The sequence below is a fragment of the Trachurus trachurus genome (assembly GCF_905171665.1).
Source record: "Trachurus trachurus genome assembly, chromosome: 17".
NCBI classification, from domain to species: domain Eukaryota; kingdom Metazoa; phylum Chordata; class Actinopteri; order Carangiformes; family Carangidae; genus Trachurus; species Trachurus trachurus.
In genome coordinates this window covers 11,003,753-11,029,625 of record NC_139900.1, presented here as the reverse complement: position 1 = coordinate 11,029,625, position 25,873 = coordinate 11,003,753, and the positions used below count along the sequence as shown (strand labels likewise).

The 25,873-nt window shown below is 42.7% G+C and overlaps 1 protein-coding gene across 2 annotated transcripts; it reads left to right on the top strand.

The window, feature by feature from the left end:
- Positions 1-220: 220 nt before the first annotated feature.
- Positions 221-25,872, top strand: usp33 (ubiquitin specific peptidase 33). 2 transcript variants are annotated; one of them, XM_083992099.1, is made up of 24 exons: positions 221-369; positions 5,571-5,669; positions 5,808-5,861; positions 6,001-6,063; positions 10,112-10,303; positions 10,728-10,875; positions 13,132-13,201; positions 14,596-14,709; positions 14,902-14,980; positions 17,338-17,785; positions 18,401-18,541; positions 18,688-18,803; positions 19,376-19,548; positions 19,671-19,741; positions 19,825-19,858; positions 19,962-20,007; positions 20,114-20,294; positions 20,469-20,595; positions 20,756-20,925; positions 22,597-22,678; positions 22,807-22,915; positions 23,573-23,675; positions 24,406-24,474; positions 24,668-25,872. In XM_083992099.1, exons 2-24 carry the CDS (start codon positions 5,586-5,588, stop codon positions 24,823-24,825), a joined length of 2,832 nt encoding a protein of 943 aa, XP_083848225.1. In that variant the 5' UTR covers positions 221-369; positions 5,571-5,585; the 3' UTR covers positions 24,826-25,872. The 2 variants fall into 2 exon arrangements, with proteins under 2 accessions (XP_083848225.1, XP_083848226.1); XM_083992100.1 differs by lacking the exons at positions 22,597-22,678; positions 22,807-22,915; positions 23,573-23,675; positions 24,406-24,474; positions 24,668-25,872 and adding an exon at positions 22,402-22,486.
- Position 25,873: the final 1 nt, after the last annotated feature.

Genomic DNA, 25,873 nt, shown 5'->3' with positions numbered 1-25,873 from the left:
GACAACGTAGGCTATGTAAGAAACAAAAACCAAAATAAACCAGATAGTTCGCACCAGCATTCAATTCTATACAGATATATAAACTGTTAAAAGTATAAAGCTTTTTACAATAAAAATCTGTAGTAATGTTTACAGTGGGACGGGATAGGGGCGTTTAAATGACTTTTTTATTTTTATTTTTTAAACCGGAAGTGGGCGGAGCCAGCTGTAACGTTAGCAACCACGCTGAGCGGCAGGGAGGAGGGTTATCGTTCATGTGAAGGATTGCTCTTTGAATTATGTCTCTAAAAACAGACTAAAATCTACTCTCTCGCACTCAGAGTTCAAGTGGATCCGCTGGGGAAGCGTTTTTTCTTCACCATCGCGCCGGTAAGAGCCGATGATAACATTTATATTTGCTGCTAACTCACTGTGGCATCGACGGGTGATCGGGTAATATACAGGAACATTAGCATGCTAACGTTAGCTAGCATGCCTATATGACGAGATGGTTATCATCAATAGCGAACTACACCTGACTCAAATGTTATCTGTTATATGTAGATAAGCCAAAAGCACGATGAGCTTTAATGTGTGCTATTGTTATTACCAGTGTTGCAGGTTGCTCGTTGCTCGAGACTAAAAAGATTAACAAGATAACCGCGGGTTGTGAGCTAACAAGCTAATGCTAGTGGAGCTGTGACGCTGCTGTCAGAGCCTCGCCTGGTTTTGACACTGACAGCTCAGTGGACAAGGCCAGAGAGCCTCACACATCTGTAACATGCTCCGTCTTTTGTCCACCACAGACCAAGGTGGTCGCTATTTAGCTGTTAAACCTGTTGGAAGTTATTATTTTTTGCATTTTACAGCGATATTTTAACCTTTTATACGCATCAAACAAACAAACAAACATCATCTGCAAGGTAACATTTCGTTTCAGTATAATGGCTAATCATGAGCTGTTTGCTAACCTGTGCTAACAGGTCACTTAAATTGACCTTTTTATTGTTACTTCGTTGCTTTAAGTTAAACTATAATAACATGGGAATTCGCTGTCAAAGTGGGCTTCATGTGCACTGCCTGCTTTGGGTCAACGCCCCACCCTGACTGTACCTCCTCTTTGTTTAGATTCAAAATCCCCTGCTTTATTATTGCAGCATACATAGGCTATAAGCAATGTATATTTATTCATTTGAGTAGACTTTAATGTTTTTTTTATTATAATCTTCAACCATTCAAATAATTTCCAACCATTTCATACAAAATCAACCTCTTTCTTACAAATTTTCAATCGATTTACACCTATTTCTTCGGCTATGTTCGTGCTGATTTATCAGTTTTCCTTACTGTCAGGTTAAAGCTGCACATTTCAACTCTCTGTTACATTTAAACATGCAGGATTTCTAAATTTTCTTCTACCTTTTAAACATTTATTCTACTTTACGCCCTTTTAAAGGCATTAATCTCTCAGTTTACAAGTTAGGCCTATATGTTTCAGCTTTAGCGTCACCCTTTTTCAACTTGGCTTCAGCAGTTTCTTCACCTAACTCAGCATTGTTTCAACAATTTCTTCTGCTCATTCAGCATTGCTTCAGCAATGGCGTTCAGCTTTCAACATTCACACGCATTGTCTTCAGGAAAATGCTCTTTCTAGTTTAGATTTAAAACCCCCTGCTTTATTATTGCAGCATTGTATCGGTTGTGCAGACAGTGTAAGGATGAGGATGGTTTGCGATGATGAAACAACTGAGGACAGTTATCTTTTTCTAGCAATAGCTTTGCGTATAGTAAGTCGCTTCAGGCTTGAGAGTGAAACCACCGGTTAATTTGATTATCCTGGTGCGTACTACTGCCTGTTAGGATGGATGAGGAGTGTTAACTCAGGCACACAGAGTTTGTTGACCTTTTGAACGGATACCTCCAAAGTTCAGGGCAATTACAGGAGCCTATAAAACAAATAGAGTTGTAGTTGACCTTGAGTCTTTTATCAGTTTGTTTATGCATGTGCTCACAGATAGCAGTGATTGGATGAGGAAACGGGCATATTGACACTGCAAGACTGAACATGAACTTAACTGAGGCTCGGCCCTCTTCCTGTCTTCCTATGACCTGTTGTTAGGATACTGAATGTGCAACTGCTTCTTCTTCCTCTTTACATTGTGGAGCTATATCTGGAGCAGAAGAAAAATCCCCACCATAACAATATAAAGCACAGGGCGATATTTTTAACCTCTGTGTGTTGTCTGACCAACTATTGAAATTCCCTAATATTCACAGCATAATTTAAGAACAGGAACTTTGCATATGAATGTATCGATCATCTATCAGTGTGTTATAACTGCAAACAAGTGTCACCTCTGGACCTGTGAGTATAAATACATCAGGTGGTGGTGTGATGTCCTGTTTGCCACTGTCATGCATCTGCTATTGTCAGGTTTCGGCTGTCCTGTCCTAGAGATGTTTGTCGGCAGGCCAGAGCTGCGGTTTAGAGAAAGTTGGTGTACGCTGCCGCTGTGACACTCAGTGAAAGTGGTTCTTACCGTGTAGTTGTGGTTACTTTAAATGTGCTGCATCACGTGCGGCGCTGTAGCTTAGAGAGCTGCGAGCCGGGATCTGCTGTCATCATGCCGCTGACACCCGAACACTCCTCAAAAGTCAGCGTGCAACCTTCAACAAGAGGCACACTTAGCATCCTTGCCACGGGCAAAGTGGGCACACATTAGATCATCTATTTATTTATTTTTGTGTGTGACAGACACACTGAGGTCTGAGGAGGCCTTGCAGCTACAGGCGGTTTGCTCATAATGACAAAATGTGTGTTATTACACACTTTACATCAAGAGTTTATCTTCCTGACTCTTGCAATACATCTCTACTTGTGGGTCAATGCTTTGTACTATTATTTGTGTCATGCAGTAGTAGAGTAAATGCGTGCTTTGTCTCTGTCAGGTGCACCTGCTACCCGGAGAGGAAGTGTCTTAAAACCATTCGTACAAACCGTGTTATGTAATTTGTAGCCTGAGAGAGAAATGTTTCCCACTCACGCTAAGACAGCTGTTTGTTTTATGATGCAACAGTTCCTCAAATACTGCTCACTTAATAGACAGAGCCCGACCAAGCCCCATGTCCCCTCTGTCACTGTACAAGCAAATCCCCAGCTCCTCCTCAGGGCCGGAGGAGACAGTGTGTGAGCCTTGTTTGTTTAGTTGAGGAGACAGGACGCCGGCCTGCGCTCTCAAGAAATCTGATTATAGGAAGCAGCAGTGGTTTCTTGTAATCCCAATGAATGTACAGAGTTTATACAACTCGCTGCTGAGCTGCCCTTCATTCTTTTTCATACACACTGAAAAATAGAAGCAGAACAGGAGTCCGTTACGTCTGTACAGAATTAGAAAGTATCAGTCTTACAGAACGTAAAGCGATCTGAGGTGATGTTTTTCTAAAATGATGATTAAGGGATATTTTGGGAGATATTCTACACTGTCAGTGTGACACAAAGCTGGCTGAGTGGTAATATTTACCTTGTGATCAGATCTTTTATCTCTTCCTTTGAATAATAATCAATACTTACAGCCTGGTAATGTAGCTTAATTAATTGAGCCTCGCTGTAGAAAGTGGACATATCACTCTTGGACAGCACTGCAGAGACCTGGGTTCAAAGTTCAGGAATGTAATTTTATTTTCTAAGGTAAAGGTAATTGAAGGAGAATAAAAACTGACTTGCAAAAATGTGTTTATGGGCTGTTGTGGATGAAACTGGACAGTGCTGCTCTACTTTTTTTTCCCTCCGAAGTATAAATGGGCTACCAACCAAAGCTAATTAGTGCATTAGTAACCCAGTTTTGTATTTTTAATACCACAACATTTCCATCACCCGCCTTCTCTCCTGACTGAGCGACTGTAAGAAGATGAATACAGTTTGTGTTGGACTCTGCAGCGTTTGCTGCTCTGCTGGATTTAACATTGTGAACAGCAGTAATGGGGAAGGAGAGCGGCCATAAAACGTTATGCTCTGTAACATCACTGGTTTGACTTGGTTTTACTTTCGTTTTGTTGTGTTTATTGTCATATGTTTTCATAGTTTCTTGTTCTTCTAAGAAAATCAACACAGTAGCTGCATTTCCATTGCAGATATTCACAAAATAAAATCTCGAAAAAGTACTATTCCTATTTGCAGGTGTTTCCATTGAAAGGTGTTTTGCGAATGAGCCGTTAAGTCTAGTCTTGCATCTGTAACAGAAGAAGGAACTATTGTTTGGTTATTCACACAGACATGTTATTGTGTGACACCACCTGAGTTATCATACGGAGTTGAATGATTGGACCTCACACGCCAAAGTTTTATTATGGGACGACTCAAACAGAAAACCGTTAGCCTACCAACGGGATCATACCTGATCAGACCTGGAGTGACGCGTAAATGCGAAAAAAGTGTTTCCATTACACTTTTGTGGTACACTGTCTTATATCGTCAGTCACGTCTGAAAAACCACCTCATGAAAGCGTAAAAATGTTTTGGCGATATATGAGAGGTTTTTCAAAATGTAGGCGACGCGTTTCTATCACCAGCTTTTAATTGGATATTTAGGTTTTACGCATTTCCAGGGGTAATGGAAACGCACCTAGTGTTTACATGTTTCAGTTTCACTGCTCTGTTGTGAAACCATTGCTTGCATATTTGTTAAAGGCTTGTACATGTTTCTGATACCAGGATTTGGTGTTTACATTCATAACACACAGTCAGAACAGTAGCAGGAATGTAGAGGCACATATTTTCCTCCACACAAACAGAGGTGTCTTCTTTTTGTACGCTGCTGCTGCTGTCAGTGATAATAATTTTACATGTGTGACCCCACATTTGAGAGGTCATTTCCATGTAGGCCTTCCTTTTACTACTTGCTGTAAATCAGGACCATGAAGACGGACGGATACAGAGGCACTGGCCACGTTTTGAGCTTCGTCAGCGAGCAGATTTTTCGTCACATTGGCGTCGTTTGCAGAAGATTTCGTGTAGTTTATGTTTATTGTCATTGCATACAACAAAATTTCGTTTAGCAGTCTCTCTCCTGCAGCAGCAAAGAACATTTAGAAAAGTAAAAAAAAAACACATAAAGTGCAAGAAGTCAAAAAACAATTTAATTAAATATCAACATATCAAGACATGCACTACATAATATACAGTAAAAGATTTGCTCCAGCCTGTTCTACACCTAATGGACTGCGAAGCTAAATATTTCTATTCAAGTCAACACTTAAACCCTTTATGTCCTCGTCGTTCGTTACTCATACAATGCCCGTTCCGTGAGTTGTTGACAGCTGTGGCGTGATGTGCTGCTTGGCGTGACAGCGGCTGATAATAAGAGGAATCTGTCAGTCGTGTTGCGTGGCGCTGACTCATGTTACTGTAGGCTTTACCTGACTGCTCTGCTACGCCGTCCCTTCGCCTGCTTGTGTGTCAAGTGTCAGACGCGGGGGTTTGAAAAGCTTTTAAAAGCGGAAGTCACCTGACACAAAATCTCATCACCTGTTCAAACGTTTTGTCTCCTCCCCTCTCCCCCTCCCCTCCCCCCCATGGCCTTTTTCCCTCTCAGACCTGTGGCTGAGTGATGCCGCTGGTGTCCAGCTGTGACTGCCCCCACCTTGACTGTGTGGGGGAAATCACCAAGGAGGAACTCATTCAGAAATCCCATGTGAGTGACCCTAACCCTCCTGATCCTGTCCGTTTGCCCTGCTCATAACTCACTCACTCACCGCTCCCTTTATAATCCCATAATACCTCAACTTAACTTGAACGTGACTCTCACCTGAGTATCTTTATGTTTTTCTAGGGCCAGTGCCAAGACTGCAAAGTTGGAGGACCAAATTTGTGGGCGTGTTTGGAGGTGAGTCAGAGCTGTCTGCAACTCCATGAAAATCTAAAAAAAAAAAACATCTCCTTGACAGTTTGAAATACTACCGCATAACACTTAACACTTCTCACCAGAGGTATGTGATTATTTGGTGTCTGCGTTTTCCCTCCAGAATGGCTGTGCGTACGTAGGATGTGGAGAATCTCACACCGACCACAGCACCGTCCACTCGCAGGTAAGACACCTCAAGGCTGCACCAACGGCCTCTCAGCTGTTAGATGATAATAGACGCATAGAGAGGAAGGAGACAGGGGCGTTACTCAGTATGTTTACATGACTCAAATTATTGCCTTAATCCGACTGTAACTGGACAACTGAAGTGCATGTTAACGCGTTAGTCCGACTAATATCGGAGTTCTCCAAATCTGACTAAAACACCCAGATAATGCGACTGGAAATTGATTTTCTTCTGCATGTAAACGCCTTAATTGGACTGAAACCAGACAATGCATGTGCGCATGCTTCACAACAGTAGAGACGGCACAGCAGAGAAGCCGGCCAAAAAGAAAAAGAAAAAAGAAGCGCCCGTTCTGATGCGTCACCGCCAATTCAGTGCATTTCACGTGCAACCAGCAAGAATATGTGTTTTATTAAAAAAGAAGTCTAAGGTCCGACATGACCTGAGTCATATACTTTCAGCCTGGACCGGTGCATCTGGTCGGCAACTGTAGTTGAGGACTCTAAGTTATTTATTTTCCAGTTATTTAGTGACAGAAAAGTCAATTGAAAAGTGGTCCCATGTTGAGGAGGAGGACACCGTCAATTATCCGATTTTCCCCGCTGCATGTAAACTGGGACAAGGACCGAACCGCAACGAGACGCCCAACTCGAGCTATGAGTAAACTGAAAGGTCTAGAAGTGTTGCCTGTGATGCTGAGATGAAAAGATCTACCACAGAGATGAGTGGTGGAGGTGTGAGAGAGGAGAAGCAGAGGAGATGGCAGATGGCAGTCCAGGACAGGAACACCACTCCCTGGTCCCAGGAGCCATGATGCCTTTCAAGCACTTGCCTATATTTTTAACATTTTTTATTTCACCACGATCAAACAAGGCTGCGCCGCACGTGCGCCTTTTTAGCTTTTTGAAGCACATGCATTGTTAAAAACCATCGAGCCAGCTCAGTCTGCCTGCCTACATCTCCACATTCGGTGCGGTTTCAGCAGTGGATCATCCATTATTAATTGCCATTCCTCTGGGAAGTGGGGGAGATTCACTGGTACTGTCAGTTGCATGGTTACAGTATCTGCCCCTCCTGGCTGCTCTAGGCTTCACTCAGCCTCCAGTTGTTCACGGCGTTGACTCAGGCTTTTCCTCCAGCACGCAAAGGGCCAACTAGGGTTAGAAGGAGAGGAGGAACATAAAAGCGAACATGCTATTATTCGCTCTGCTGCTTATTGGTATCGTATTGCTGCTCAATCCATTGTTGAGAAAGTGCAAACCGTTTCACAAGTGGAAATCTCCACCCAGATAAAACACAGATATCGGATACAGTGTGCGCTGGTGAAGAAATGTAACAATCGCAGACTGATTTAAAGTGATATCAGCAGGGAATGTGATATCTGTTGCCTTCTATCTGGGACAATGGGGACATCAGTCTGTGTAGCTCGTTGGCTGCCTTCTTTTTGTGTTTTCCAGCGGCAGCCATCTTTAAATCCTGTAAGAATGAAGGCCATGCTTAATTAGCGCTCCGAAGGCCCCAAGGGGAGGGAAAATGTGAAAAAAAAGAAAAAGAAAAACTGCTGCTCAGATGCAGTAATGTATGTGAATGAGGACCACTGCTCATCACACACACACACTGGGAACATCAATATTATGAGTAAATATGAATGAATTGTGCAGCACTCCAGCTGGGTCAGCTGATTTTCAAAAGTTGAAGCTCCACTTTTGTGTGTACTCATGGTAATGGAGTAGGACACATAATTAATGTTTGCACATAGATTGTACTTCAAATATCATTATGCACCAAAAATGACTTCCGAGGCAAATTTAATGAAGGGTAAACTTTGGAAATCCATCAGAGAAAGGATATTAAGACTAGCTCCAGTTCCAGTTCCTCTCAGGCTTCTTGTTTTCCTCTTAAAACACCAAATTTGGGGATCAGTTCTGCAACTTTATACGTGTTTGCACAAATACTGCAAATCTGACAGAATCTGATCGAGACTGATTCTGGCTGCTGGTTTTTCCTGGCCTTATTTATTTTGCAAACCAAACCAGTGCCTTATTCATGCTTCTTTATAACACATAAATCTTACAACTGTTTTATACTCTGGTCAAAATACTGTGACCATATGAGTTGCTGCTACGATCGGGTATTTCCTTTTTCTCTAGTATTTTGGACTGTGGTTCACAAGCATCTGTTTTTTTTGTTGTTTTCTTTTACACAGGAAGCACCCGTGACCTTGTTTTCAAAGTGCTTCTCTCAAGTGCTTGTTGTTGCTAGGTTACTGAAATTGTCTTTAGCACTTCCCATCCTTCCAGTGTTATATACTGCAAATAACTGTGTTGTTGTCAGTGACAACCATCAGGGTCAGTTTTTCCCTCCAGCATTTGTTGACAGTGTTGATATTGTAAGCCCCACCCGCCATCTTGGTTTTGGCTGAGAGAAGTGACAATGAGGAGATCAGTGTGTAAAGTGCAAAAGTTTAACTTGCAGAAAAAAACTCCAGCAGTATGCAGAGGGTGGTCCTGTGTTGAGTCGAGTGTTGTCGGTGCTCAACTTCACAGAACTTCGCAGGATAATGGATTTGCTTTGCATCAGTGTGACTCTCTAAGTTATGAGCTTTTCATCCAACCAGATGAAACGGCATAAAGTCTCGCTATAAGAGCTTGTAATAACTATGGGTTGGAAAAACATCTTCCAGACTCCATAAATCCAGCTTGTTATTAATGCCCTACCTGCTATCCCTCCCTCCCTCCCTCCCTCCCTTCATGAATGATTTAAACAGGGTAGTTTGATGGTGGTGCTCAGTCTGGCGTGCTCCCTCTGCCGCCCCCTGCTCTGCCCCACTCTGCCCCTGCTCTGCCCCACTGTGTGTGTGCAGCAGGCTCATGCAGCCCTGATGAATAATGCAGAGTCGGCCGGTCAGCAGCTGCTCACGTTCGGCCTCCTGTCGACCCGCCAGTCTGCCGGCGTTTGTCAGAGCAGCAGTGGGTCAGCAGAACTCGGCCATGTTTCCTCAGCAGCGCAGGTCCCGCCCCGCTGCTGCAGCGCCGTCCGCCTCGCCTCCACCTGTAACCTGAGACTCAAACCTGAATCATGTGGATGAACTCATTGTGATGCAGCCAAAATCTGCAAATGCAGGGTTGAACACTGAAGTGCAGCTTTATATTGTTTACCTATGAGTGCTCTCATTAAAAAAAAAACGGGAGGAGAGTAAGTGCTGGTTTTTGTATTTAAGCTCCTCAAGTATCAAAAAATAAATAAAATCAATATAACATCAAGATAGCTGCGCCACTGGTTTATAGATTTTGAGTTGGGGGTGTGTTTTGTTTTTCAAGCACAGACACAAAAATGACCTTGCTCTGGTTTTGCAGTTGTAGAGAGTTGCAGATTTTAAACTGTATATCTTCTAGTTTGGACTTTTGTTCAAATAACACAAACAATGAGGAACTTTATATGAAATGTTTTAAAACATTGTCTGATCATTTTATAGACACCAATCTGCAGATTATTGATAATAGCCTTGGGGAATTGCAGCCTTAATACCTTGTTTATATGATTTACTGCAATAGCTATAAAGAAACAATGATATCAAATGAAACTGCTTTGATAGCGGATGTGGAAGTGTTGTATGTTTTTCATTTTTCCTTTTAATCCTTTGCAACTCTTGTACACTCTTGCACAATATTCATATTTTGTACAGTTTTCTGAATATATTTCCCCTCTTCTAGTAACATCAATAACACTGACACAGTGTGACTTGAGATGGTATTTGGGCTGAAAACTTGTTTATGCCTGAGAGGCAGATTTTTCCATATAAGTGTAGTTTGAGCACCACAGACTCAAAGACGCCCAGCGAGCAGCAAGCAGTGGACAGGGCACGCCTAGATTTATTATGTAACAGCCAAACCAACATGTACATTTGCTAACGAGATGCTGATTGGTAGATTGGGTTGACGATTACAAAGCATCTTGTAAAAAAACAACAACACACACTTCTTGTTTCACTTCTGATGTTTCTGTTCACAAACTGTGTCTCACCCCGAATCGACTTTGTGTGCAGGAGACACGGCACAACCTGACGGTGAACCTGACCACGCTCCGAGTGTGGTGCTACGCCTGCGGCAAGGAGGTTTTCCTGGAGCGTAAACTGGGTCCCCACTCGCCCCACGCCGCCGCCACCAGCAGCAGCAGCAGCAGTATCAGCAACAGCAGCAGCAACAAGCCCCTCCCGTCCTCGCAGAGCGCCGGTCAGGTAGGAAGGAACCAGGCCGCCGTCTCTTAGTCATCATGTTTTATTGCACAACACTTTACTCCCTAACTTTTACGGCTACAGCTGCAGATCTGCTGAGTCGTAAAGCAGGTTCGATGATACAGCAAATAAAAAAAAAAAAGAGAAAAAAAAGTGATGGAGTTGAGGAGATGTGAAATACATCATGAACATTTTCTGTCTGCCAGTCTGTGCTGTTTGAACTGACAGATTTACACGGCGCCTTACATCACTATCGCTTAGTTACATAACCACGCGGCCTCTGGTCGCACTGATTGATAGATCCCACCGCTCTGCCCTCAGCTACAGTTTGAACTGCAAGTCAGATTGTGTTGTTACTCATTTACTAGATAAGATTTTTTTTTCTTTTTCGATGACGAGGTTGGTTTGTGCTTTGCTGTTGCTCCAGGAAAGCAGCAGCGGCGGCGGCGGAGTCGGCAGCAGCAGCAGCAGCAGCAGGGCCCCTGGGAGCCCAACCTCTCTGAGAGTGCCCCCTAATGGAGGCTGTGAAGACCTGGACATGGAGACAGAGGAAGAGGACGATGTGAGAGCCAGAGGTCAGTGTTCATCTCACCACAACAACATGAATCTCACACATTATTGGATGATTTTTAGAGAGTTGGACAGGTCAGTGAATATATTGTATATTATATATTATAAAAATAAACCTTTACCATTGGCAGTTGCAGCCAAATGAGAGAGATGCAATAGGTTTTCCTCCTAAACCTAAACACCAGCTACAAGGTCAAGGAATTTCTTAAGGTTTAAAAAATATTGAAAATGAAGCAGTCATATAAACTACTAAATTGTCAAATGTACAAAAAGGCTTATTTCTCTTCCTGTATTATCATTTAGATAATGAAAAGCATTTACTTTTGAAGTGACTAAAAAAAAAAAAACATTTTATTGCCTCTTAATTCAGGTGTGTGTGTGTGTTTTTTTTAATCAGCGGTTTGTTCAGTTCAAAGAGAAGTCTGTGATTGAAATAAAGCTGAGCAGTAAACGGGTGCAACAACAACACCAGCGTTTTTAAAAGGCCTGACTCACCGAGCAGACTTCAAAGTAGGAGCATTAGCTGATGTGTCAAGTCTCCTGTTAAAAAGTTACACTTGAAAACTTCACTAAGACCTTGCCAACATCTGGAAACATCACCGGAGAGACAAGCAGCTATTTCTGAAATAGAGTTGTCGTCAGACTGAGCTGCTGATAACAGCTGACTGAGGCCGATGCTGCCAGACACACCACTAAAACATGGGCAGTAGAAAAACCACACGTGACCTGTAAGCACAGACGACTCCCTGCTCCTCAGTGCCGACTGCTTCGGTCCCACTGGAGCCACCGATGCAAATACTGTTCTCACTCAGTTGAAACTCAGTGACGCACGACCTCTCTCACACACGCACACAGTCACTCTACAAAACGACATATGTTATGTTAAACCTCCTACGGCGGAGCTCACGCTTTGGCACGAGCCGCCGCTTTGGTTATTTCTGTCACAAACACAGATCATGTGATCAGGAGGTGGAGTAATTAGGCTTTGTGAGAGTAGCGTCTGCAGGACGGGCCGGGCATCGTGAGGTTTTCACACTGTGAGGCGCACCTGCGTGAGAGAGAGAGAGAGATGCTGTACGAGGTGAGGGCGACAGGTGCGACACGTTGCAGTGGGGATGTAGTCGCTGTAGTTTACCTGATTTGACTCAGTTATCATCAGCAGCAGCAGCTGTGACACACAGCTCACAGAGGCTTTAAGCTGTTTCAGTCGGACTGCTGCTTTGTGCAGAGTCATAACTCATAAAATAGACACTATACACACATATTTATACTCAGTGTGATGTTCACTCCTGATGTCTGGCTCAAATAAACCTCATAAAGATGCCTAGAAATCAAAACACAAAAGATGCTTTTGAGTACCGGAGGAATCTATTGATAACTGTCAGTGCACCTGCGAATTGCTAATTAGCTTTTATTAGCACTACATGTGCTGAAAAGTCAGAATCAGAATCAGAATCAGAATACCTTTATTGTCATCATACAAAGGTGCATGACGAAATTGCAGCAACCGCTTAACGGTGCATAAAGAGATCAAAAACGAGATGAGGTTGGGAATTTAAATAACAATAAATAACCAGGAAATACATTCTTCAACGCTGGATCTCAGATAAGGCCCCCTCAGTGGTGGGATGGCATAGGACCAAAAAAAAAAAAGAAACAGCAGCATTACAGTGAGGAGTTCAGTCTGTTAGTCCTGCTTTTCAGGGACCTGGCCTGTCTTCCTGACAACAGATAAAAAAAATAAAAAAATAAAAATACAATTATAAAGTAAACACATAAAGGTGAAAAACTGGGATGAAGTTAACCAACAGTTATGGAAACAGTACACTTATATGAATATAACAGTAGGAGTGAGAAATCCTTTAATATTAACTGTGTCGTGTGCTGGGTGGGTGGGTGGGTGGGGAAGCTGTCTTGTGTTCGTCTAATGGGTTGAGGTGAGGTGAGGGGAGGGGAGGGGAGTGGGGGGGTCCTACAGAGTCAGACTTTGACAGCCCCTTGTAGAAGTTGATGAATAAGTTATCGCTGCTTTACACACAGAATGACATCGGAGTCCACCGGCCAGTAGCCGCTGATTTAAAACACACCAGGTGGAGAGACGTCGGTTCTTCTGCTCCCGCTTATCAAATATTCATTCAGAAATGGAGCGGGTCGTCTTATAACAACGTGGGGACTTCGCTGCTGCTGCTGTCGTCAAACTGTACATGTGTCTGGATGTGTGTGACTCGGTTTAATCCTCCTGCTCTGCTTTGCCTCCCCAGGCCTGACGGGGCTGAAGAACATCGGCAACACCTGCTACATGAACGCCGCCCTCCAGGCCCTGTCCAACTGGTGAGACCTTGCCCTCCGTTTACCTGCCCCCCACCCCCCTCCATCGCCCCTCCCCACATCACCTCTCACTCTGTGACGCTGCATTCAGGGGCTGCAGTTTTTCCCGGCTCATACAGTACTTCTTTGAACACGCTTCTTCTCAGCAGCTGCTTACTGTACAGTTGTGCTCCCTGCCTGGCTGCTTCTAGTTGACTGTGAGGAACGGCCATGCCCAGGCTCATTTTAGGGGTGGGGGTGGGGGTTGGGGGGTGGGACGGCTGAGTGAAAACTGCTGCAGTGCACCATTTGAGATGGCAGAAATGGCCTTTTGTAGATCCCAGTAGGGTCTTCAGTTACAAATGAGCGCCAACTCATTCCCCATCTGCTCTGCCCTTTCTCCTCTTTTCTTTCCCCTTAACCACCCTGTCTCTTTTTTTTATGTGTCTCCCTTTCACTGTTTTCTCTCCCAGTCTGCCTCATTTTTTAAAATATTGTTTATTGAAATGCCAATCGTCCTGATTCATTCTTTATGATTGCATCGCTGGTGCGGTCACTGGAATTAGAGCTCCGCAGCCGAGCCCCAGGCTGTGCTTTTCCTTACTTTGTTTTTTTTTTTAAGCTTTTACTTCTTCTACCCAGGGGCTGGTAAATTTTTTTAAATTAAACCGATGCCTAGGCTGGATGCAAGTCCAAATGGAAAAAAGGAAAAAAGATGTGGGTCAAAATTTGCAATCTAAATCACATTCCAGAAATAGGAGGAACTGAGTCATGCAGCTGCAGAAGGAGGGAGCGTTTCTGAAACTTTCCTTTTGATGTCTGTTTGTGTGAACGCTGCTTATTTCAGCTCCTGTCGGGGTCATTATTCAGTTTGAAGGACTTTTCTCTTGCCAAGGGAAGGGAACACACTCTGTGCCTTGTTCATCCTGTAGTCTCTACTCTTCCTCGAAGAATTCCCGAGCACTGTGTATCCATCAAATATATACAGTATATATAAAAAAAACTCCTCAGCTGTTTTTTCTCTCTTTCAGCTGCTTCCAATGTCCTTCAGCCCTCAGCTGTGGGTGGAGTTGTCCTGCATGAGCTAGTACCCCTGGGAGTTTGTGATATCACTCAACAAGTGAAATAGGAATTTAATGAAGTAGAATAAATCAGAAATACGGGCAGAAGACAGCATTATGTAGAAATACTGCACTCTCAGTTTCCTCTGTAATGTTCTTCTGCTTCATGAGAACAAAAAAAAACTTCTACTAATACAATCAGCAGATTTTAAGGAATTGAAAATGGATATACAGTAGCACACTCTTCTCCAAATTACATCTACTTCTGTTCGATTCAGTTCAGATTGATGATAATCAAATGAAAAAAGCTTGTTTAGTCTCCACATGTGATGTTGTTCTGTCTCTGTCCACCTGCAGCCCGCCTTTGACACAGTTCTTCCTTGAATGTGGTGGCATGGTGAGGACGGACAAGAAGCCCGCACTCTGCAAAAGCTACCAGAAACTAGTCTCAGACCTGTGGCACAAGAACAGGTCGGTGTCTCTTCACAACACCCCAACATTTTGCCCCACAAGCCACAGCTCACTTCAGGGCTTCAGCGACCAGACATAAGTGGTTTTTTGGGAGTAATCCAGGACCATATCATGTTAAACTTCTTATAGTTGCACTAGTATGTTGTGTACGTCACTGCTTGGTTGAATGTGTTGTGTTTTCTCACCTTGCAGACCCTCCTATGTCGTCCCAACCAACTTGTTCCAGGGGATCAAAGCCATTAACCCCATGTTCAGAGGATACTCTCAGCAGGTGAGTCACCGTTTAGATGGTGTAACTAGGGATGTCACGATTACTTGTTTTCACAATTAATCACAGTATTAAACTCCACAATTAATTTATCATGAAGATTCCTAAATACCGTCACTTTCCAAAAAAGATCATGTCAGAACCATATCTGCAATAAGGTGAATGCACAGATTCTGGTTCATTTACCTAACATACTGTAACACTGAATTGGTAGGAATTTAAATTAGTGTGTCATTTGTAATAATAATAATTAAAAAAAAAACCCTGATTAAAATAAACTTTAACATTTGGTATAGATGATGATATATGACTTTAATATTTCAAACATTTCCCCTGGGGGATTCATAATTGGTCCTATATTAATAGATACTTAAAATATTTAGTGTATATAATTAGTAATGTAATTATATTTTGACTATATTTGATTTTACACATGCATAGTGTTGTTAAAGTAATTAATGCATAATAATCCTGATAAGCGTAATACCGTGATTATTTCTCTGACAAAAAATTATAAGCGTGACATCACTAGGTGTAACACGTTTGCATATTCATTATATAAGAACTAGATGAACAGTGCACGCCTGAGATAGTTGGAAACATGAACTGCAACTTTTTGCAACTTTGCTTCTTACTTTTACTAAAAAGTAATTGTTTGTTATGATGTGAGCAGGTGGGTTTATTTACTTCTGCCTCTGCCTTTTTGCAAATGAGTTAAAAAAAAAAAAAAAAAAGCGTAATGAGTTTTGTGTCGATTTAACTTTGTACAGTTTGTGGGATGTTCTCATATCCGTAATGATGTCTGGGTGTCTCAGTGAGCTCAGATATGTGTGGGTAATGCTTTGGTTTTTGTTTGCAGTCATTACACTGTGATGCAGTCGGTGTAGCATGAAACACAAACAGGTGCAGGTCAACAAACTTTATCCTCTTTCTTTTTTTCTTTTTTTTTACACTGAGAAGTTCTTTCAGTTTGACTTTGTGTTGAGGCGAGGTTATTATGGGTCTGATGGCCAGACTATAAAGTTGTCCCAGATATTATTACGTTTCTCTTTTTCTCCTCTTCCACTCCATAACCTTCGGTGTTCATCCTTTCACAGAAATTACTTTAGCTCCAACTCAAATCACTCAGCCAGATAAACTGAATCCTCCTCCTCCTCCTTGCAACTATGAACTCTAAAGTTACAGACTTTTCCATTCACACACAAATACTCACATTAAACCTAAAAATAAGTTGCTCAATTTGATTCCAGGAGGTGCATGGATGAAAAGATCCAAGCATCATAAACATAAAGGATTTTGGAGGATGTATTACTGAAGCACGTCTTGTCTTTGTCCAGTGTCTGTAAATAAGGGATTTATGTGCCTGAATGGTGAGATGATAAAAGGGCCTGTTTCCTCTCAGCTTGCCAGTGTTTATTCAGAGGAGTTAACTGAGGAATATTCATTTGTCACGCCACGCTGGGCTGCGCAGCCTTGAAATTAGCATCGCTGTGAATGAAGTTAACATTCCAGGTCCTGGGAGAGGAGAGTTCATCTGGCCTGAGAGGGAGATTGGATGTCTGAGGTTCATTAAATTTGATTACACATTCATGAGCGTTTGCTCTCAGGTTTTGTTATGCAGAATTAGGATAAATGAGGTGAAGTGGTGGTTGTTTGTTATTTTTTGGGGGAAAAAATGAGCTGTGAGAAGAAAGCTGTGCTGCGTCTGTCAGACTCGATTATATTTAGGAAGAATTAGTGATGTATTATGTTTTAATGTTCTATTCAGGGAGAGGAAATTAGCTATTTTTGACTAATTAAACAAAAATAACGGCACAAAACTATAATTTTTCAATCGGTTGGAACTAATGTGCAGCCTCAACTAACATTTGGATAATAATGATACATTTTATTTGCAAGCGCTTTTCCAGATGCTCAAAGAGACTTTACACTTTACAAATCATAAAATAGAGCAAAGTCAGAATAAAATAAAAAAAACAAAAACAGCAATAAGCAATAATGAAATGCACAAACTTATACATTAAAAGCTAATTTAAAGAGGTGAGTTTTGAGTCTTGAATGTTGGGAGATGTGTGCAGATCCATTTTTTTTGGTGGGGGGGTATGAGATTGAGAATGTTTTTGGGATGATGAATTGTGGAGGCGGTGAAAGTTTTTTTGAATGAATTCTGAGTTGAATAAGATATTCAACCTTTTTTGTCATTTTTTTTCCTTTGAAACTAGATGTACTATATTCCCCATCTGCAAACCCTTCAAAAAAAGAAAAACGGATGGGTTTGGGGAGTGAGTTCCAGAGGGAGGGGGCAGAGATGGACAAGATGAAAGTGAATCTTTTGTTTGTTTGTTTCTTGCAATCTCCAGGACTCCCAGGAGTTCTTGCGCTGCTTGATGGATCAGCTTCACGAGGAGCTGAAGGAGCCGATGCCCGAGCCTTACGACCAGTCCAGCGGCGTCACGGTGGAGGACGGCCCCGAGGAGGACAACCACAGCCAGTCGGACAACGACTTCCAGTCGTGCGAGTCCTGCGGCAGCAGCGAGCGCGCCGACAACGAGGTGCAGGGCGGCAACGTGCACATGGACGACACCAACGAGGCCGAGATGCTGATCCCCGAGCAGGACGACATTCAGGCCAACAGGGAGTGGCAGAAGGAGAAGAACATGATCAATGACCTTTATCGTGCTGGAGTTCATGGCGTCATGGGCGGAAACTCCGGAGGGACGGACATGGACAAAGACGTCGACACCACCACCGAGAACACGCCCATCATCAGCAGCCAGGGAGCCATCAAGGTTCAGAGCAGAACGTCAGGTAATCACATTGAAACTACAGGCTGACTCACTCTCAATGTTCAAACAAGGAGCTCTTCCTTTCGCAATTAGAGGCGCTCTTTTATTTGGAGAGGGATACAGGAGATGTAAAAACAGAGAAAAGTCCAAAGCACTCTCTTTAAATCATTAAAATGCCTTTATTTATCTGGCATTGTCACAATGACATCCAACGCATTTCAGCATCAAGCCTTCATCAGGGAGTCAAAAAAAACTCTCTGTCATGTCTAATTCTTCTGTAATTTACTTAATTATCTACTAGGCTTTATTTTAAAAGATGAATTGTGCAGGATGTTTACCTTAATTAAACAGCTTTGGAGGAATTGTGATTGTTAAATGAGAATGGAGGCTCTCTGCCTTCCACCTAACGTCTCTTGGCCCAACAACCAACCTTGCAAGATCAGCGCTTTGACCCGGTGTCCAAGTTCTTGTCTTTAGAGAAACATGGACTGCTTTACGGCGGCACGACACAAACACGCCCAGTAATCCATAATTTGAGGATATGCACTGTATGCACTCTGAAACTGTAGGGGGAGCGCCGTAGAGAAAAAAGCGACGACTCCGCAAATTCAATGAAACCCCACTCGCTGTCCTCTAGATTCCTTCCCAGATATCCAAATGTCCAACATCACAAGACCGCAGAGTCCAGTCCCGATGGAGGGACACATTCCCAAGATGTCCAGCAGCCCGCCCAAAGCTGCCTCCGGCTGGCCCAGCCTCAACCCCGCACACAAGAAAGGTACGTAAGAGAACCAGAGGCCGTCGCATCCAGACCGACAGCTGATACAGTCTGGGTTTTAATAGCTTATACTTATATCCTGTATCTGTCTCTGCAGACCTTCTGTAAAGCGCTCTTCTCGTGTTTCTCTCTCTGCCCTCCCACAGCAGTGACCACATTCTCTCCACCAAAGAACAAGCGTCAGAAGAAATACCGCAGCGTCATCTCGGACGTGTTCGACGGGACCATTGTCAGCTCCGTTCAGTGCCTCACCTGCGATCGGGTTAGTAAACAGATAAGAGGATTGCTGAGAGTGTGACGGGGAACAGTGGTAGAGGAGACAGTAGCTGCGTTTCCATTGCAGGTTTTCACAAAATAAAAGCGCTATATCTGAAATTTTCTGAAAAAGTACAATTGCTATTTGCAGATGTTTCCATTGTTTCCAGTCTTTTGCGAATGAGCCGTAACTCTCGTAAAGTCTAGTCTCGCAACTGTAACAGAAGGAACTATTCTGAAAAACCACCTCATGAGAGCGTAAAAATATTTTGGCGATATTTGTGAGGTTTTTTGAAACATAGGTGTTTCCATTACCTGTTTTTTATTGCGATATTTAGGTTTTGCGCATTTGTAGGGGTAATGGAAATGCACCTGCTACAAGGTCCAAAGAAGATGAATATTCTAGACAGTTTACCGTATTTGTTTTGCCTTCTCTTGTGCCACATATTGTGATATTGGTGCTGCAGTATTCAACCACAAAGTGACTAATCTATAAACCATTAAAATACATTTTTTTATTTGCCTGTGCTTGTCCTGAGATTAATCGTTCTGTCTGTGTGTGTGCGCTGTGTCTGGCAGGTGTCTGTAACTCTGGAGAACTTCCAGGATATCTCGTTGCCCATCCCAGGGAAGGAAGACCTGGCCAAGCTCCACTCCTCCACCCACCAGACCTCCATGGTAAAAGCGGGCTCCTGTGGGGAGGCGTATGCGCCACAGGGCTGGATCGCCTTTGTCATGGAATACATCAAGAGGTGCGTGTTTGTGTGTAATGTCAGCGCCGTATTTATTTACATTTCACACCAGACACGAGTTAATCTTTGCTTTTATTTCCTCCTTTTTGTTCAAAATGTACTCTGTCTGTTTCTGTATTTAGTTGGTTCTGGGGTCCCGTGGTCACGCTACAAGATTGTCTTGCCGCTTTCTTTGCCAGAGATGAACTGAAGGGTAAGCAAGTGGGTGTGAATCTGTCCTACAAATACAAGCACTCACAGGTTGACGGCTCAATAACTGTGTTTGTTGTTTTCTAGGAGACAACATGTACAGCTGTGAAAAATGCAAGAAGTGAGTACTTGATGAATATTAAGCCAGACGACTGATTCCTCATCAGAAACAGTTCTTTTTTTTAATGATTACCCGTCTGCTCTGTCTTTTTTTCTCTCCTTAGATTACGAAACGGAGTCAAGTTTTGTAAAATGCAAAGTTTGCCAGAGGTATACAGACAAGTGTTGTACCTCATGTCATGAATAAACCAAAAATTTTCATCCCCTGAGCTTCACACCCAGGTTTCTAAAATAATTAAACTTTCTGTTGCTCCAGATTCTCTGCATCCACTTGAAGCGCTTCAGACACGAACTGATGTTCTCCACCAAGATAAGCACTCACGTCTCCTTCCCGCTGGAGGGCCTGGACCTGCAGCCCTTCCTGGCCAAAGACGGCTCCGCCCAGACCACCAACTACGACCTGCTGTCAGTCATCTGTCACCACGGCACTGCCAGCAGTGAGTGGGCACATTCCCAAACCCCCCCCCCCCCCCTTTTTTTTTTACATCAGACTGGGGCATCTGCCATCAGTTGGCACTTTAAGAGGGTCCTGCATTCATTAGAACATTTCACATGCACTTGTTAGGTTTATGAATGCTGCTCTAACACATTCCCCCGCTGTCTGCTTCCAGGTGGCCACTACATCGCCTACTGCAGGAACGATGCGAACAATCTGTGGTATGAATTCGATGACCAGAGTGTGACCGAGGTGTCCGAGTCCCTCGTCCAGAACGCAGAAGCTTATGTGCTCTTCTATAAGTAAGACGTCACACACACTGGACCCGAATGGTTAACACTCCACTTTAAACAGTTGTAAACAAAGCATAGTCACCCCTCGGTAACACTTCCAAGATCTTCTCTGGCTGCTTCCATGTTCATTACTCACATCTCGCCGTTGATTGGTCTGTTCCCGTCACAGAAAGAGCAACGAGGATGCGGTGAAGGAGCGTAGGAGGGTGTCAGGTTTGTTCAGCATGATGGAGCCCAGCCTGCTGCAGTTCTACATCTCCCGCCAGTGGCTTAACAAGTTCAAGACCTTTGCCGAGCCGGGGCCCATTTCCAATGACGACTTCCTGTGCTCGCATGGAGGTACATACATACGATCACAATCTTTTTTTATTTTCTTTTTTTCTTCTTCCTTCTTTTTTTTTTCCTCTTCCCCCAAAAACCACACAGAGGTCAAAGCGTCTCTGTGCAGGAATCCTTTCACTTTGCCCCGTGTCCAAACAGTTAGCGGAAAAGCTGTGCTCTGCCCTCCCCTCCACACAAGCCTTTTCTTTCATCTTGGCTGGGGATTTTTTGACTCTGACAAAGACTGCAGAGTATTCCCCTCACAACACAGCAGACTTCAAAAGAGGGTTTTACATCTCTTTGTACAGATGATCCGTCTTTCTCCTTTTAGTAGCAAAGAGGGGCGGATTCTTAAAGGGTTTGTGCCAATCAGCTGCTTTTCTTCTCCAACCTCTCTCTATTCATGCTGGAAAACGGCGGTATTGAAAATTGAGTTGGAATCATGTAAATTTATGATAAAGCTGTTACAGGCTACAGCGGCTGTAAAGAAGAATGCGTTCGGGGTGTAAATAAGCACCTACCAGTTATCTCCTCCTCCTCTTTCTCCTCTGCAGCTGTAAAAACAGCCCAGTCATGTACGTAAGCGGAGATAATATCAGCTCAGTGATTGCCAGTTGTTTAGTTTTCCATGCAAATCCAAAGTATCACAGCTTATTTTCACTTTCCTATTCATAGCCAAGGGGTGTCATCAGAAATGGATAATTGGGTACAGTTCGCAAAGCCTTTTATTAGGGACTCTGTTCCTCCAGGAGAGGTTTTTTTTTTTTTTTCCAGAGAAAGAGACATGACGTGGTTGTCAGCCGTAGGTTTTTTGAGGAAACAGGACAAAAAAAACAAACTGATCTGATTTGTTTGTTTTTATATGTGCAAATCACAGTCCTCTCTGTGTGACTCTGCTTCTCTGCACGCACACATCCTGCTGCATTGTGGTGTCTTTTTCATAATTTCAGGATCTCTCGTACTGTAGCAAGCAAAATGAGGATTTCAGCTGCAATTCAGTGAATGTCACATCTGGGGACAACAAATCTTTAATCACTTGATAATTCCAGATAATTGAACTTTTCTAATTCACCCATTCACCCACAAATCAGTTTAAATGCGTAGCTGTTTTTGCACTAAAACCGAAGGATCCTCTCTATCGACTTTGGTTTTTCATTTGTTAAATGTAATGTGTGAATTGTTTCAGAAATATAATGTTGGAGCAGGATTAGAGTAATCTAGCTTCAAGGATGAGGAAAGGACAAGATTTTAAATCCTCACTGAAACAAAGAATAAAAGCTATCTGTCCTTTCAACCTTTTTGTGAGCCTTGAAAATGAGGCAAAATGTACTTGTGACCCTTTTGTCACAGGTTTATGGCTTCAATGTGAAGACGAGCGATTCTTCCTCCTCAGATTGTTTCACTTCAAGAGTTTCAGACGCCTTAAAAAGACGGACAGTGACCAAAAAACATCACAAGAAAAAGCAGAACTTTCTTTTTTCTCTTTTCATTTAGATCATAATAACATTTAATAATCCTGTGAGATTCGTCAGATTCTTCTCAGTTTAAGAGCCACTGCTCTAATGATGAGCACTGGAGTTGAGGAAGGGTAACAACGTTTCCAACACTGATCTATATTCTATACAACATCCTGACACATTGGAAATGTTACCTCGTTAATGTCTGACGGGTTTCATTGTGTTTCATCAGGTGTGCCACCCAACAAAGCGTCGTTCATCGACGACCTGGTGATAATGCTGCCACAGAACGTGTGGGATCACCTTTACAGCAGGTACACACACTGCACACATACATACAGACACTATGCTCATTGTTCTCATGAGTGTATTATCTTTTTTTTCTCCTTTGTGCCGTTGGTTTTTATCTGTGAGAGAGTTAATGTGGACCGCTTCTCCGCAGGTACGGAGGGGGACCGGCTGTCAACCACCTGTACGTTTGCCACACGTGCCAGATCGAGATAGAAAAACTGGAGAAACGGCGCAAGTCAGAGCTGGACATGTTTGTCCGGGTAAGACCTTTTAAATCATACGTTCACCAGGCAAACTGTGAACAGTAAGGGAAAAGGCAGACAAGCTTTTAGTCAGAAACAGTGTAAAAAAAGAAAAAAAAAGAAACTGGTGTGAGTGATAATGCATCGTGTGTGTGTGTGTGTGAGTCTGAGCAGCCAGTAACCGTGGACATGTATAGGCTCTATTTTCCTGATCTGTTTAGCCAGTTGATAGGCTGCATGTGTTGGTGCTCCTCACCCAGCAGGAGATGAGAGGTGTGAGTCTGATGAAAGCCTTTATCATTAATGCATTGGGACAGATGCACCTGTTATTAGCTTCAGCAAAGCCAACAAGAAGTGCAGGGATTGTGTCATTTCCAGGAAAGTAGAAAATGGGTGCAGTGTGGTGTTAAGACTGTCTTCTAATTGGAATAACTGCCAGAGAAAATTGATTAGGTTTTTCCATCTCCTCTCCTCTCAATCCTTTCATCCTCACTTAATTTTTCTTTTTTTTTGTCTCTCTCCCTCTAAACCCCTCAATGCCCCCCCCTCTCCTCTTCCTCCTCCTCCCATTTCTCCTCCCCATCTGTTTGCTTCCTTTCTCCTCCCTCTTGTCTCTACTGCTCTCTCCTCCCCCATTTCCTCTCTCTCTGGCCTCCCTCTGCTCCCCCTCTGTAGCTGAACAAGGCGTTCCAGGAGGAGGAGTCTCCAGTGGTCATATACTGCATCAGCATGCAGTGGTTTCGTGAGTGGGAGGGCTTTGTCAAAGGAAAAGACAATGGTAATTGGACAGAAGTCTTGCCTTTCCACCCCCAGCCTGGTTTAAATGTCTTATTAAAGGGCTAAATCTACACCACATGACAGTTGTGTCAAATGTTCAGTATCTGGTGATTGGTTGTGATTTACTATGAGAAACCTGCTGTGATTTTATTTTCTTATCAGATGTTAATTTATCTTTATCAAACAAATGTCAGATCTATGCATTATATGGACAGGAGAATAAACCAAACAATCAGCTTTTTTTTTTTTTAAATAGGACATCCTCTTGCTACCAAAAGCTGCTCATGTTCAAAAGAAGCTGTGAAGTCCCGTTTCTTGTCTTGATTTATCTTCAAAGAGTTTGCGTTAGTCCCCCGAGTCAAGTTTCCCTCTTGCTACAGCATAAATGAACCGTCGAACTAGTCTTCTTTTTTATTCCATGTGTTCTCTCTCTCTTTTTTTTTTTCTCCACACACTTTGTATTGTCATATCTATTTATAACAACTTACATCTGGCACGTCTGCAAACGTCTGTTTTCCTCTGACTTCTGCACCTCTAATATTTGTTTTCTCTCTGTAGCAAGTGCAGTGCAGAAACTGCTTTTCATATTGTGACAGAAACATTTGGCATTTAACGTCATTGCTCTTTGAAACAATTAGGACTGAGAATATGTGTCTGAAGAAGAATAGGCATGTGTGTTGTTGTTGTTGTTTATAATTGTGGCAGCTAATTGTCCTTCTTCATCTTTTAAGATCCACCTGGTCCCATTGATAATTCCAAGATTACAGTCAACAAGAATGGCCATTTAACACTCAAACAAGGTACTAATATTATTATTGTGGATGTCATGTTTTATTATTCCTCTGCTGTAGAAAGTTGTAGTTTTTCATCTTGTAAAAAGCATGTTATAAGTAAATTATAGTAAGATATAAATTAATGATCTTGTAAGTCTTTTTTGCAGATTGTTGTTGTACTTGTGATGTGTAAGCGGGTGTGTTTGTATTAACCCTGCAGGAGCTGACTCGGGGCAGATCTCTGAAGAGACGTGGAACTTCCTTCACTCGATCTACGGCGGCGGCCCGCTGGTGACGGTGCGGCCGAACGTCAGCCACCAGGAAGCCGAGTCCTCGCAGTCGGAGGAGAAGATCGAGATGGAGACGCGCTCTCTTTAAGCAAGCACTCTACAGCAAACAATGGGAAAACGTTTCAGAAACTAAAAGCCTTTTTATTTTGCACTTGACTTTTATTTCAAAAGCATTCAAGCAAAGGACCTCATCTTTACCGCTACATGACAGCCTTTGACAGCTGAGGGAATTAACATGTCTTAAAAGGTTTGTCATTTTGTACAAATCTGTATAAAGAGTTCTTCAATTTCTATTAGCACTGTAGTATTCATGTGTCAGGTTGTTTTCTGAACCAAGCATTTAAAGTATGTGCAGCTAAAAATTCCACTGAATGCCATATTTCTTTTTTTTTTTCTTGACCAAATGAGCACATATTATTTGTCCATGTGTCTTGTGTTGCTGATAATGATGAATCACAATACATCTTGCTGTAGATATCACACATTTTTCCTGTTATAATATTGTCCAATGAATGGTAAGGAGAGCAAAATGTGACACTTAAAGTGATGAAAATCATAAGGGTATGAAGGGACTAATTACTGACTAGTCTCAGGAATGAATTTTGTGTTTTGCACTGTTCTTTATACGTACAAATTGGCATGCTCACGCAAATGTCTGGTTTGTATTTGAATGTACCAGTACTGATAGTGACAGTATGTTGGTCAAGATTCAGCACTTGGTTATTTATCACAGAAGGGAGTGATTTAATATGATGTTAATAGATTTTTTTTGTAGAAAATAAGTGGCAGGCAGAGTCTGTTAAGAATGCATGCTTTAACACTCAATCCCAGTTTAACATCACATGTAACTGCATGTAAATGCAAAAGCTGCTCATAAAATGTGCACGCAACTCATGATCCGGATCTATCTTCACTAAACTGTACAGCTATAGGAAGCATATAGCAGTATCTAATCAGCATCATCATCAGCAATCTAATTAATTAAAGGCATTATTTTTGTGTATGGGCATGGTGTTGCTTCATGTGTTGGCTGATAGGCAGTAACAGGATGCTGTACTGTAAGGTTTTGCATATGGATGTCACTTGAGTAAGATCTACGCTGATTTTTGGCTGGCTGACACTATTAAAACTTGACG